The sequence below is a fragment of the Lissotriton vulgaris genome, chromosome 2_1 (genome assembly GCF_964263255.1).
Source record: "Lissotriton vulgaris chromosome 2_1, aLisVul1.2, whole genome shotgun sequence".
In the NCBI taxonomy this organism is placed as follows: domain Eukaryota; kingdom Metazoa; phylum Chordata; class Amphibia; order Caudata; family Salamandridae; genus Lissotriton; species Lissotriton vulgaris.
In genome coordinates, this window is record NC_141687.1 from 1,962,711,001 (window position 1) to 1,962,723,094 (window position 12,094).

A 12,094-nucleotide genomic window follows, 5' to 3' on the forward strand; every position below is an offset into this window, starting at 1 on the left:
GATTATGGTGACATCAAAAACCTTGAGGCCGAAGTTCGAGGGGTTTGTAAATATCCCCGGAACCCCAAGATGGTAATATAGGACTATATTAACGCTACCCATTAAACATTATTTATGTTAAATATTTATTTTTAATTAACTTGAAAATGCTGCTTTCTTCAATGTGCAGCTAATAATGAGCCCTTGTTGAAATTAGAAAGCTTAAGTTTATCCATCATGAATACATTGTTGATAAAATAGACAACGGTGAAGGCCAGAGGATGTATGCGATTCTGTGACTGCAGTGTGTATCACGTAATCATGAATTTATTGTATTTGTCACATATTTGCAACATTTGTAGATTTCACCAAAAAACAATGACTTCTAGCTAACATGGATGAAAATATTGCTGCCGGAGTTTTGAAACGTACACAATATGAATGTAGACTAAACAGTTACTGGAATGCTTAGAACATTTTCTTGAAGACAAATCATTTGCCTATTACAGCAGCGTTCGATCTTCAAGACACTGTCATGTAGGTGAAGAGTTACAAGTATTATGAAAATCACGTAATGGTCTTTTGAGTAAGTATTTCCTCGTGTGTTATTAGCCACACAGCAGCTCTTCCATTTCAGACTACAGACCTTCTGCCAGGTCCACAGTTTCTCAGTAATACCTTGATTACTTACTGGTAATATTCATTACTCCGATTCTCTGTTCCACATCCATGTAGTTACGTCTAGAGTTCAAAAGGCCTCATCCCAATTTAGCACCCTTCCCTGAGGAGTCTTCTATTTCTTTCCAATCCTTCTCTCACTTGGCCAACTACCCTCCTAACCATATTCTGTTTATTCTCATGCCATCAAAAAAGATGGGTGGGTTGTCTGACTTTAGATCCTGGATAAGAAGGGAAGAATCAGAATAATTAGGATTACCAATAAATAATCTAGAAATTACCTCATCCGCCATTCCTCGCCCCACTCCATTAGGCTTTACCCAACCTGCCCTACTCCATCAGGATCTCCACTTACCAAAGAAGACACGCCAAACAATAGAAGTAATGACTCGCTCATGTATTTATTATAGCAAAGAACCCCTCAGGAAACATTGAACCATTCATCAATTTCCCAGACTGAGGCACATTTTACAAAATACTCATATTAGATCCAATGCATTCTGTGAAACATCAAATACAAAATGACTAACAAAAGTTGAAGATTGGTATGGGCATGCATTCATAAAATACTCAATCGACAGTGTTTCTTTGTGCTAACTGTTCAGTGGATGGAATGGATTATTAAACCCTACCTTGTGATACTGGAATCCATAACTATAAGTAAAAAAGATATATTTTCAGAGGCCAAATGATGATTGACTATATGGGGAAGGGGGGCTCCTAGGGGTGACTATGGGAAGTCCTCCTTGTTAACTCCAAGTTAAAAGAGGTAGTCCTAAAGCTCCTGTTTATTCCTGTTCGCTCCCAAATACCTAATACACCATAAGTGGTCACCAGTTTACCTGTTAGCCTTTTTAAGAGCTCAGAGGCACATCACTGTCCATTTAGCAAGAGTCATTAACTCTCTTAGTCAAGAATGTGTATTGAAGCCCTGGCGGTGTGATGAACGGCAGAACTGGTTTTGAGCCCTTTCTGGCGCTGGTAGCAGAAAGTACATTTTTACAAAGCTACATTTTTCTAGCCATTTCCTAAAAATAAATATGTGAAAACCACCTGGTCCTGTTAGGGAAATGTCTAATCTGGTCTACATAGTAAATTATATATCAGCACGCTGCCTTGTGGGCTTACAAGGCACACTTTCCTGGGACTTTTGACAAAATAAAATAGGCATTTCTAACATGGAAATGGCATTTTTTCCTGACATGTGTCACTTCAGTGCATTTAAACAGCCATGCCAAAGCCCAGTGGTGCTCTTTACAAAATGTGTTTTGGCCATATATGAATGTGATGTGAATATCCATTGTAACCCACATATGGTATTTAACTTTCCATGCAGTAGATAAACTTAACGCACTTAGGGGCTGATTAGGATCGCGGACGGACGTGCGTCCGTCCGCGACCCCTGAGTAGGAGGGAACCTCCGCATGGCCTGCGGAGTTCCCTCCTGTGCTATTAGGATGTGACCGCCACCCTGGCGGTCACATCCTCTATGTTTAACATTGCGGCGGGTGCGGCTTCAAGCTGCACCCGCCGCAATGTTAAAAATGCATACATTGCATTGGTATGCAGAAAGCGGCAGGCACCGCGCGGTGCCTGCCGATTCCTGCATACTAATGCAGGGGGGTACCAAAGGTACCCCCCATGTGCACCCCCCACACCCCCTTCACCCAGGGGGCCCGCAACGGGCCCCAGAAGTGAAGCTCCGTATGCTTTTCAATGGCGGAAAAGCCGCAGTGGAAAAGCATACTTTGTTCACCATCCTAATATGGGTGGCGGTGTCTGATAGAACCCGCCAGCCATGTTAATGCTTTTCCGCCGTGGTCGCCTTCCGACCACGGCGGAAAAGCGGAGGACAGATTGTGAGACCCACCAGCCATCCTAATTTGGCGGTGGGTCTTTCAAGCCTCCTCGGTGGATTTCCCGCATCCTCCGGGCCGGCGGTGGCTTCCGCCGGCCCGGAGTATACGGGAAATCCGCCATCATAATGACCCCCTATATATCATAGAAATATAGGGAAGTAAATTAGGCCAACAAGAGAATTCTAATTTACAGCATGTGAGTTAATGAGGAAGTTGTTTAGCAGTGGTAAAGTCCACAAAGTCCTAAAGCCAGCAGAAATAGGGTCCAAAATAAAGTGAAAAATCTGGGGTGATGCTGCATAAAAGACAGATTTGTTACACTGTCATATAAGATATATTACGGACATTAGTGCATTGAGGAAGATGTGAAAGTTACATTAAGCTGTCTTTGCATTTTTCTCACCTAACATGTCTTTACCACTGGTCTCCAGCTACTTTTATCCCATCTTTAAAAACGACATATATAGTGAAAACTATAAATTCATGCGCTGTGTGAATGAGCTCTCCCTTTCATCATTTGAAATACTTATAAAACGCAATAATTTCACATTAGGAGGACTTCCTTTAAGCTTGCAAAGTAAAAGTCTGCTGTGCAGGGAAGGGGGCAGACTCCTGCCAGTCCTGACACTTTTCCTCAAAGCGTTCACATCCTTTACCATACAGAAAGTGTGTTTGAAGGGAAACAGACTGAACAACAATTTTTTAACAACGAATGGCCTTAACAACGACTCATAAACCTCAGGCCTCATTCGTTTAGTTCTGCTGGCCAGGAAGAGGAAAGATGCAGATCGTGCATGTCTAGTCAACAGGTACTATGTGTGCATACAGTATTTCTACAGTGTGAACCTAGCCGAAAGGCAGCAGAGCACTGTATAGGGTCATGGTCAAGCCGAAAATCAACGAGCGGTTGAGAGGTAGCTGTGTTGTGGAAGGTCAATGCATTGTAGTATAGTCACTGAAATTCGGCTGCAAATCATTAATACATACCATTCCGATTTGGTATTTGGAAGGGACGTGGACACCCCTGTCAAATACCCAATTGGTATTTGGTACAAACCAAATAGTGATTCGGTAACGTGCTACCAAATCGCAGTTTTGTTTGATACATACCAAAATGTTTTTTTGCTGTTGCCAAATGGCCAATGCTGTGAATGAGCCCATTCTGATGATGAAAACGCTTCATACTGTTCTGATGAGCACAGGCCTATACAGCAAAGCAATAACACAGATTGTTCAACATTTGAAAGCCAGACCTAATTGCTTTGCCAATGCTTGTTTGGAGTTTCTTGATATCTGGAAATTCGTGTCTTTCAAATAAAAGTAAGATAATAGAGAGACCCAAGTATTGCCCTGGCAAGGCCCACTACCACCATTAACTATTCAAATATCTAGCTTTTCTGAACATAGCATTTGCATCACTTTTTATTTGCTTGTTCATATAATCGTATTGGGCAGTGATTAATTGATTAAAGTAAGTGTGGGTAAGCCTAGCCCAGGCCTCAGTAATTTACATTTCCATGCCGGAAAAAGAAGGTGAGAGACTGGCTCAATTAGTGATACCGGAATAATGTGCAAACATTTATGTGGCAATGGTCATTTAATTCTTCTTTCCCCGTGTTTTTATAATATAAACGGAGGTATCCTCTTGAAGACGTCCTTCCTAAATAGGATGCCAGCATAGTCAACAAAACACATACTGTTGTATGACCTGTACAGTTGTTTAATTAACTAGAGAAGGTACACAGTCTGAATGTGCTATTTCATCGAAGCACTGCATCCATCTGACAGATATCAGATTCAGAATGTCAGCCCTCTGGCACCGGCTAGCTCAATTACAATGTAGCGCCTAGTATCTACGTTTTCCTATATGTATTTATAATTGCTTGTGATTATTGTATAATATCATTATACATAGCAGCAGGATGTCTTGAGATACCGACATCCATTTGTGCTCATGGAAAGGTTTCCTGTCTGATGCATCTGAATGAAACAGCGTTTCGAAGATGGGTCGCCTGTATGTCAAGTGAGAATTGGGCAACTCAGTAACGTTAACCTTTCGGAGGTTTGTCATCAATAGTTATAAAACAGTGCACAATTGTTAGTAAACTAGATACAGTTCATATAAGAGCGACCCACTTACTGATATTCGGCATGTTTGACAGCGCCACAAAGTTTGGCTTGTAGATCAGAGTGATGTTGAATGTGGCCTTCATGGCTGGTTCATCAAAACAAGGGAAAGCCTTTCTTGCGTCCGGTGCCTGCATCTGTGTTGTGGCAATGACCCTGAAATACAAATATGAGTGTATCAACTATCAACTTGTAACAGGAAGCTCACTGCGATAGGCATGACATGCACGCAAAAGCCGACTTTGAAGTAAAACACTGGCTCGGATGTCCGAGTTTTATGTGGTGCATGTTTTGACAGTTGTGACACCCCGCTAGCATTGCAGCATTATTATGTAGGAGGGCCGTCCCTGTCAGCATATCAAAGAGGCCTAGGAGATCTCAACATGCATCCCCTTTAGAGTGATACTAATTTTGTAATAAGTGGCAATCGGGCAAAACAATTTTCATTAACACCTACTGCCTCCCAGAAGCAGACGAGTTGTACGTGCCCTCACCTCCGAGAACTACATTCTTTTAGGAGATTTCAACTATCACCTTGAAAACAAACACAACAGCAACACCACCACCCTCCTGGATAACCTGGCCAATCTCGGACTCAAACAACTTGCTGACACCCCCACCCATGTTGCAGGACACACGCTCGACCCTATCTTCACCTCCAGCAAGCAAATCTCCTTCGATCGCACCACAGCTCTCCATTGGACGGACCACAGCTGTGTTCACTTCAGCTACAAAACCACCCCGACCCACAACCGCCCACAACCTATTCCTCGGAGAAACTGGAACAAAATCACCTCCGACCAACTCCTCACATCACCAAAACCCTCCCACCCTCTCACTGGACCCAAACCAAGCGGCCACCAATCTCAAGCACTGGATCACCCACAGTGCGGACGAATTAGCACCCCTGAAAAAACACCAGTTCAAATCAGACTGCAAAAAGGCTCCCTGGTTCAATGATAACCTTAAAAAATCCAAGAAGCTATGCCGCACACTGGAGAAAACATGGAGAAAAAACTCAACCACCGACAACATGTCCATCCTCAAGGCTGCCACCCGCAAACACCACCAACTGATTCGATCTGCTAAGAAATCAGCATTCAAGGATCGTCTTGACAACAACAATCACAACAACAAGGAACTTTTCAATATCGTCAAAGAATTCACCAACCCCACCGCAGCATCTAACGACATCACTCCCTCCCTAGACCTCTGCAATGCGCTATCCTCCTTCTTTTACAACAAAATAGCCGACATCCACAACAGCTTCGAGAATACTCCCAGCTTCCAACCCCCCCCACCCCCTTCAGATCCTACTCCACCAACTAACAACCTCACTGCATGGAACCCAATCACCACTGAAGACACCATCCGCCTAATGAACTCCATCCACTCTGGCTCGCCAACCGACCCCTGCCCCCACCACATCTTCAACAAAGCGAACTCCATCATCGCACCCCATCTCCGTGATGTCATCAACTGCTCGTTCAACTCTGCCACCTTTCCAGAAAGCTGGAAACACGCCGAACTCAGCGCCCTTCTGAAGAAACCTACAGCAGACCCCTCCGAACTTAAAAACTACCGACCCATATCCCTCCTCCCATTCCCAGCCAAAGTCATCGAGAAAGCCGTCAACAACCAGCTCGCCGCCTTCCTTGAATCCAACAACTCCCTCGACCCATCTCAATCCGGATTCCGAGCCAAACACAGCACCGAAACCGCCCTCATTGCAGCAACAGACGACATCCGAACACTACTGGACAACGGTGAAACTGTGGCCCTCATTCTACTCGACCTCTCCGCCGCGTTCGACACAGTCTGCCACAGCACCCTTTTACAACGCCTCAGCAGCATCGGCATAAAAGGAAAAGCCTTGGACTGGATCACCTCATTCCTCGCTGGGAGAACTCAGAGAGTCCGACTCCCCCCATTCACCTCAGAGGCCACCGAAGTCATCTGCGGAGTACCACAAGGATCTTCACTCAGTCCCACCCTCTTCAACGTCTACATGAGCCCACTCGCATCTATCGCGCGTCAACACAACCTCATCATCATCTCCTACGCTGATGACACCCAGCTGATCCTCTCCCTAACCAAAGACCCTAACACCGCCAAAACCAATCTTCATGAAGGCATGAAAGAAGTAGCCGAATGGATGAAACATAGCCGCCTAAAACTCAACTCAGACAAAACGGAGGTGCTCATCCTAGGATCTTCCTCCTCTGCCTGGGACGACTCTTGGTGGCCCTCCGCTCTGGGCACAGCACCCACACCCACAGACCATGCACGTAACCTTGGCTTCATCTTAGACTCCTCTCTCTCGATGTCCAGACAAGTCAACGCAGTCTCATCATCCTGCTTCAACGTACTTCGCATTCTCAAAAAGATCTTCCGTTGGATCCCCCTCGAGACAAGAAAGACTGTCACCCACGCACTGGTCACGAGTCGACTGGACTATGGCAACACACTATACGCCGGAATCACAGCAAAATTACAGAAAAAACTCCAATGCATCCAAAACGCTTCAGCGAGACTCATATTAGACATCCCTCGCCAAGATCACATCACCGAACACCTAAAAGACCTCCACTGGCTTCCCGTCAGCAAAAGAATCACATTCCGCCTTCTCACCCACGCACACAAAGCCCTCTACAATCTAGGACCCGAATGCCTCAACACTCGACTGTCCTTCTACAAACCCACCCGCCAACTACGATCGTCCAATCAAGCCCTCGCCGCAGTCCCGCGCATCCGAAAATCCACCTTGGGTGGCAGATCCTTCTCCTTCCTTGCTGCCAAGACATGGAACTCACTCCCCACCCACCTCCGCCTTACTCAAAACCACATCTCCTTCAGAAAAGAACTTAAAACCTGGCTATTCGACAAATAATGAACCCCCTACCCAAGCGCCTTAAGACCCGCTGGGTGAGCAGTGCGCTATACAAATACCTGAACTTGAACTTGAACAACAGCTCTGGCAATGACATAATGAGTAAAATGTCTCTCCCCAGTAATTAACCTGTGAATAAAGACCATCAATTGTAGCCAATGTTGACAATGTTCCTTGAGTTGTTCCCCCCCACTCCCCTTTTGCCTTATAAGCCCCTTGTAGAGTGCAGTATATGTGCTAAGGCCCTGCAAATTAAACGCTATTAGTATGCCTGCAGTACTGATTCTGTGACCCACTTCAGTAGCCTTAAACATGGCTCAGACCTGGCACTGCAAAGCCTGTGTGTGCAGTTTAAACTGCCATTTCGATCAGGCAAGTTAACCTACTTGCCAGGCCCAGCCCTTCCCTTTTATTACTTATAAGACACACCTAAGGTAGGCCCTAGACAGATTTGGAGTTTGGGGTTTCTGAACTCACACCGTGAAATCACAACTTAAGATGAAGTCGGATTTTAAATTGTGAGTCTGGAAATGCCACTTTTAGAACGTTAGCCTTTTCTAACTTTAACTCTTCTGTGCCTCTGCCTGTCTCTGAATACACATCTGGGTTGGGCGACAGCTGGGCTTTGTGCATTCCTTCTAGACTAGTCACGGCCTGAGCAGGCAAGAGCGAGGGGCTGTGGTGATGGTGGGGGGTGTTTTGACAGAAGACAACAAGGGAAATTTATTTAATTTTCCCTCATGGTCGCCTGTCAAATCCCCCCCGATCCAGCCACACCACACTTACCTGCACTGGTCGCAGATGCTCTAGACAGTACCTTAAAGGGAACAGGGCTGTGACATTTGCATCCTGAAGGCCCATCACCAGGCTGATGGGTCTTCCTGAGGAAGATAGGGAGGGAGGAGCTGACACTTGCACCTGAACAGGGTTCTGCCTGTCTGCACACAAACAGCTGCTACTCCTGTGTAGTGAGTCTGCAGCCAGGGCCAGAAAATAAGGGACCTTGTGATCATCAAAGGCCTCTTTGATGTCTCCCCCACTTCAAAGGCACATGGGGGAATTGCTGGACCCTTGACACCAACAAGTCAGAGCTTTGCTGGAACCAAACACATTCTACCTGGAAGAAGAGCTGCTGTGCTGTAGGATGGACTGCCACTTTGCTACCTGCATTGTTGTGTTGGCCTGCTGCCTGCTGATTGCTGTGCTGTAGGAGGGCCTGCCACTTTTCTACCTGCTCTGCTGTCTTCACCTGCTGCTGGCTGCTTCTTCCCTGGTAGCGAGAGGGACTGGACCTGCTCTCTACATCATTGAACCCATGTTTTTTCCAAGGGCTTGTTGGCTTTCCTCCTGTTCTTTGAAGTCTCAATACTTCTTGCAACTCTGCTGTTGCTGCTGGAGTCTGAAATCTGTGAGTCCTACCTCCAGTCCTGGGCTCGGAAGTAGATTTTGCAGCTGTTTCTGCAAAAATAGACGCAGTGATATTTTTGCACTGATCAGAACCTACACAGTGCCGTCCGACGCAGTGCCGATTAGACATGGGTCTCAACTGTAAGGTTCAACAATGACACAGCGGCGATCCAAAGACACCACTGTGAGGTTCGACTTTGAGGACGTGCTGACCCCCTCGATATCGATGAAGTGACCCGACTGTGTGAATCGGAACCGACGCAGGTAGTCCTCGACTGTTGCTCCATATAAAGTACTTTTTGAGTGAACCCTGGGTGGGTCTTGTAGCCAGCCTGCCCTCCATCATGGTCAGCCTGAACTTTGGACTTGACTTCGGAAGCATCAGCTAACCAGAACCCCCGTTAGAACGCTCGAGCACCATTAGACAAAGTGGCAAATATCCTCAGCCTGTGCAGCTGACAGCGCTACTAGATCAAGATTGACTACAAAGAAAGTGACTTAAAAGCTCGTACTTCTTCGGCGGTTTGCCTTGGGAAAACAATACTTTACAAATATTTCGGATATCTAAGAACCAGTTTTCTGTAATAAGGATCCCAAAGATTCGCTTCTATCTTCAATCAACCAGACTCACCATAACCAACATGTGATTTGGTGGATAGAAAGCCATGTGGCAGGAGTAAATAAGAATATCTGACACTGGACAAATGATATTAAATGTGTCATCATAAGAAGAAAAAGTGTTGATACGTCAACCTGCCCTTTGTTGTGTTATATCACTTTTTTTATTTATTTGCAATATACGAATGACGGTCACCTGACGAAGGCCTCAGGCCGAAACGCGCGTAGTTCCACTCAACCGCATTGCCTTCATCAATTATACCAACAACTGAATATTTCGTATATCACTGGGTTAATGTGTATATGTATTTGTGTTTATGTAAATTTTTCTGTTCTCACTTATTAATTCTATACACCTTTAATTGTAAATAATTAACTGTTTGCCTATGTTTTTGATATCTTGTATTACACATCAAGGTTCTTTTTAAATGTGAACAATGTATCAAAAAAGTGAATGAATTTTGCATAAAGGATATAAATAACAAACAAAATATACTAAAAACAAGATATAAATAAATTAAAGAATTTTTGTATAAATTTTCGTTTCAGCACACACTTATTTGATTGTTCTAGAGGGTCTATTATTCTGTTTTGGATTTTGATTCAGGGAGTATTTACGCCCTTAGAGTTTAGCTACACTGTCTTTTTCTACATAGTGAACTTTGGATGTACCCTGGTCCAGCTCAACCTCAAGTAACCTTTGAGTGCTATTGATTTCTAAGCACTGTTTTGTATGTAATCTTAAAGAATTCATATTTCAACTTTTACATATTGGATTTTTGCTGTTTTGCTCTTGTTTTACTCAGATAAATAGTCTCAATTTTTCTAAACAGGTGTGTAGTTCTTTTGTTGTGTTTTCACTGTGTTACTTTAACTAAAGTTTTGCGCAAATGCTTTATACATTGCTTGTCAAGTTAAGCCTGACAGCTCTGTGCCAAGCTACCAGAGAAGGAGCACAGGTTAACTTAGGTTGTGTATCTCACTTTCCCTGACTAGGACTGCGGCTGCTGCTTGGATATAGTGGACACCCTGCCAATCAGAAACTTCAATTTCTAACAGCCAATGATACCTACCAAAGATATATCAAGAAACAGAAGTAGTTCCCTCAAATGCTCAAGACTCATACAGAGGTGAAATCATAAAAAGGTTGCAACTATGGTGGATGGGGTATTCCATCACATATGTGACAGAGTATTCTGTCGTCCAGATCCTCAGTCCACTCACACATTTATGACTCGGGCCAAGCATCAGTTTTCTGACAGCTGTGCATCCTCTGACTCTGCCATCAGAAAACATACTCCAACTACCCGTGGAGGTGGGGCTGTCTGAGTAAGGGCATCGGACAACCTACCCTATTTAAAGCAGATGGTCTGATGTCCATCTTTTCTGTCCATTACCACAAACTGATTAAAAACATAACCCTTGATACCCTATGAGAAAACTTTCAAGGTGTAGCAGCCATTAGCTGTTTGTTTTTCAGAAAAAATATGATTTTGAAAACAAAAAGGTTTAGTGTGTGAGTGTCAAAAACATGGTGGATGCACAACAATCTTTTTGTGCTTCCACAGAAGCTGCTGTGGTGGTAGTTCCTGTGAATGCACAGAGATCACTGCAGGGACAATAGTGATCTCTAGATATAGTGGACAGAAACCCAACCAGGGTGAAGGAGGTAATGGCCTCAACCCCCCTGACGGATAGTGGCCCACCTTCCATACTTTAAATCAGGCTGTGAAAAAGGTAATTTCTTGGGTTTTACAGATTGATGTATACTGTTTATGCCATATGTAATACTGGAACACATTTTTGGTCAGGAACAGTAACCTATTTCACCTATAGTTCAAAAGAATCCTACTATAGCTGCCTGATAGGAAATATTGATGTTTATAAGCCAGTAGCAAAAGGTGTCAAAGAGAAATCATATAATTAAAGCTACTGAACTAGTAATTGGCTGTTAAAACTAAGGAGCAATCATTTAATGGATTATTTCAGTAAAGTTACATCATTGCAGCATGGATAGCTAATTATTTCCTCCAAACAGCTTGTTAAGGACATTTTAATTGAAATCCATGCTATAAACTAGGACATTTATTTTGCTGTAGAGAAATGTAATCCATTTAGAGTCCTTCAGAAAATTCCAATTCCCCTATAAGACAAAGATAATTGTTTTCCAAACTTTACGCATTATTAAACATATCAGCAGTAAGGGTGTCTAATGTTAAGGTCCAAGATCTCTCTCTCCCTCGATGTGGCAAGAAGAAGTAGTAGATGATGGAAATCACCATCATGTGATGCTAAATGTCTAAGTTTCCAGTGTGCTCATCCTTATAAGTTACATTAACAGATCATTATGAGACACCACACATTTGGTAGTGCTCTTTCAGAGTGCATCTCTCACCTCCAAAACACATAACAATCAAAACCATGGGAAGACCACATTGTTCTAAGCAGAAGAAGGTGGATTTTGATGAACAAATAAAACATATGATTTGTGTAAGAGATTGGGTTGTTGAACCCTGGTCAAGTAGCAACTCCAATC

General features: G+C 43.9%; 1 protein-coding gene across 2 annotated transcripts in view; it reads right to left on the reverse strand.

The window, feature by feature from the left end:
• LOC147733566 (aminopeptidase Ey-like) overlaps positions 1 to 12,094 on the reverse strand; it is a 259,251-nt gene that overhangs the window by 182,897 nt on the left and 64,260 nt on the right. For both annotated transcript variants that reach the window (XM_086958152.1, XM_086958153.1), the window contains exon 2: positions 4,657 to 4,799. In XM_086958152.1, the coding sequence (XP_086814278.1) occupies positions 4,657 to 4,799 (143 nt within the window). The remainder of the gene's footprint in view (positions 1 to 4,656; positions 4,800 to 12,094) is intronic.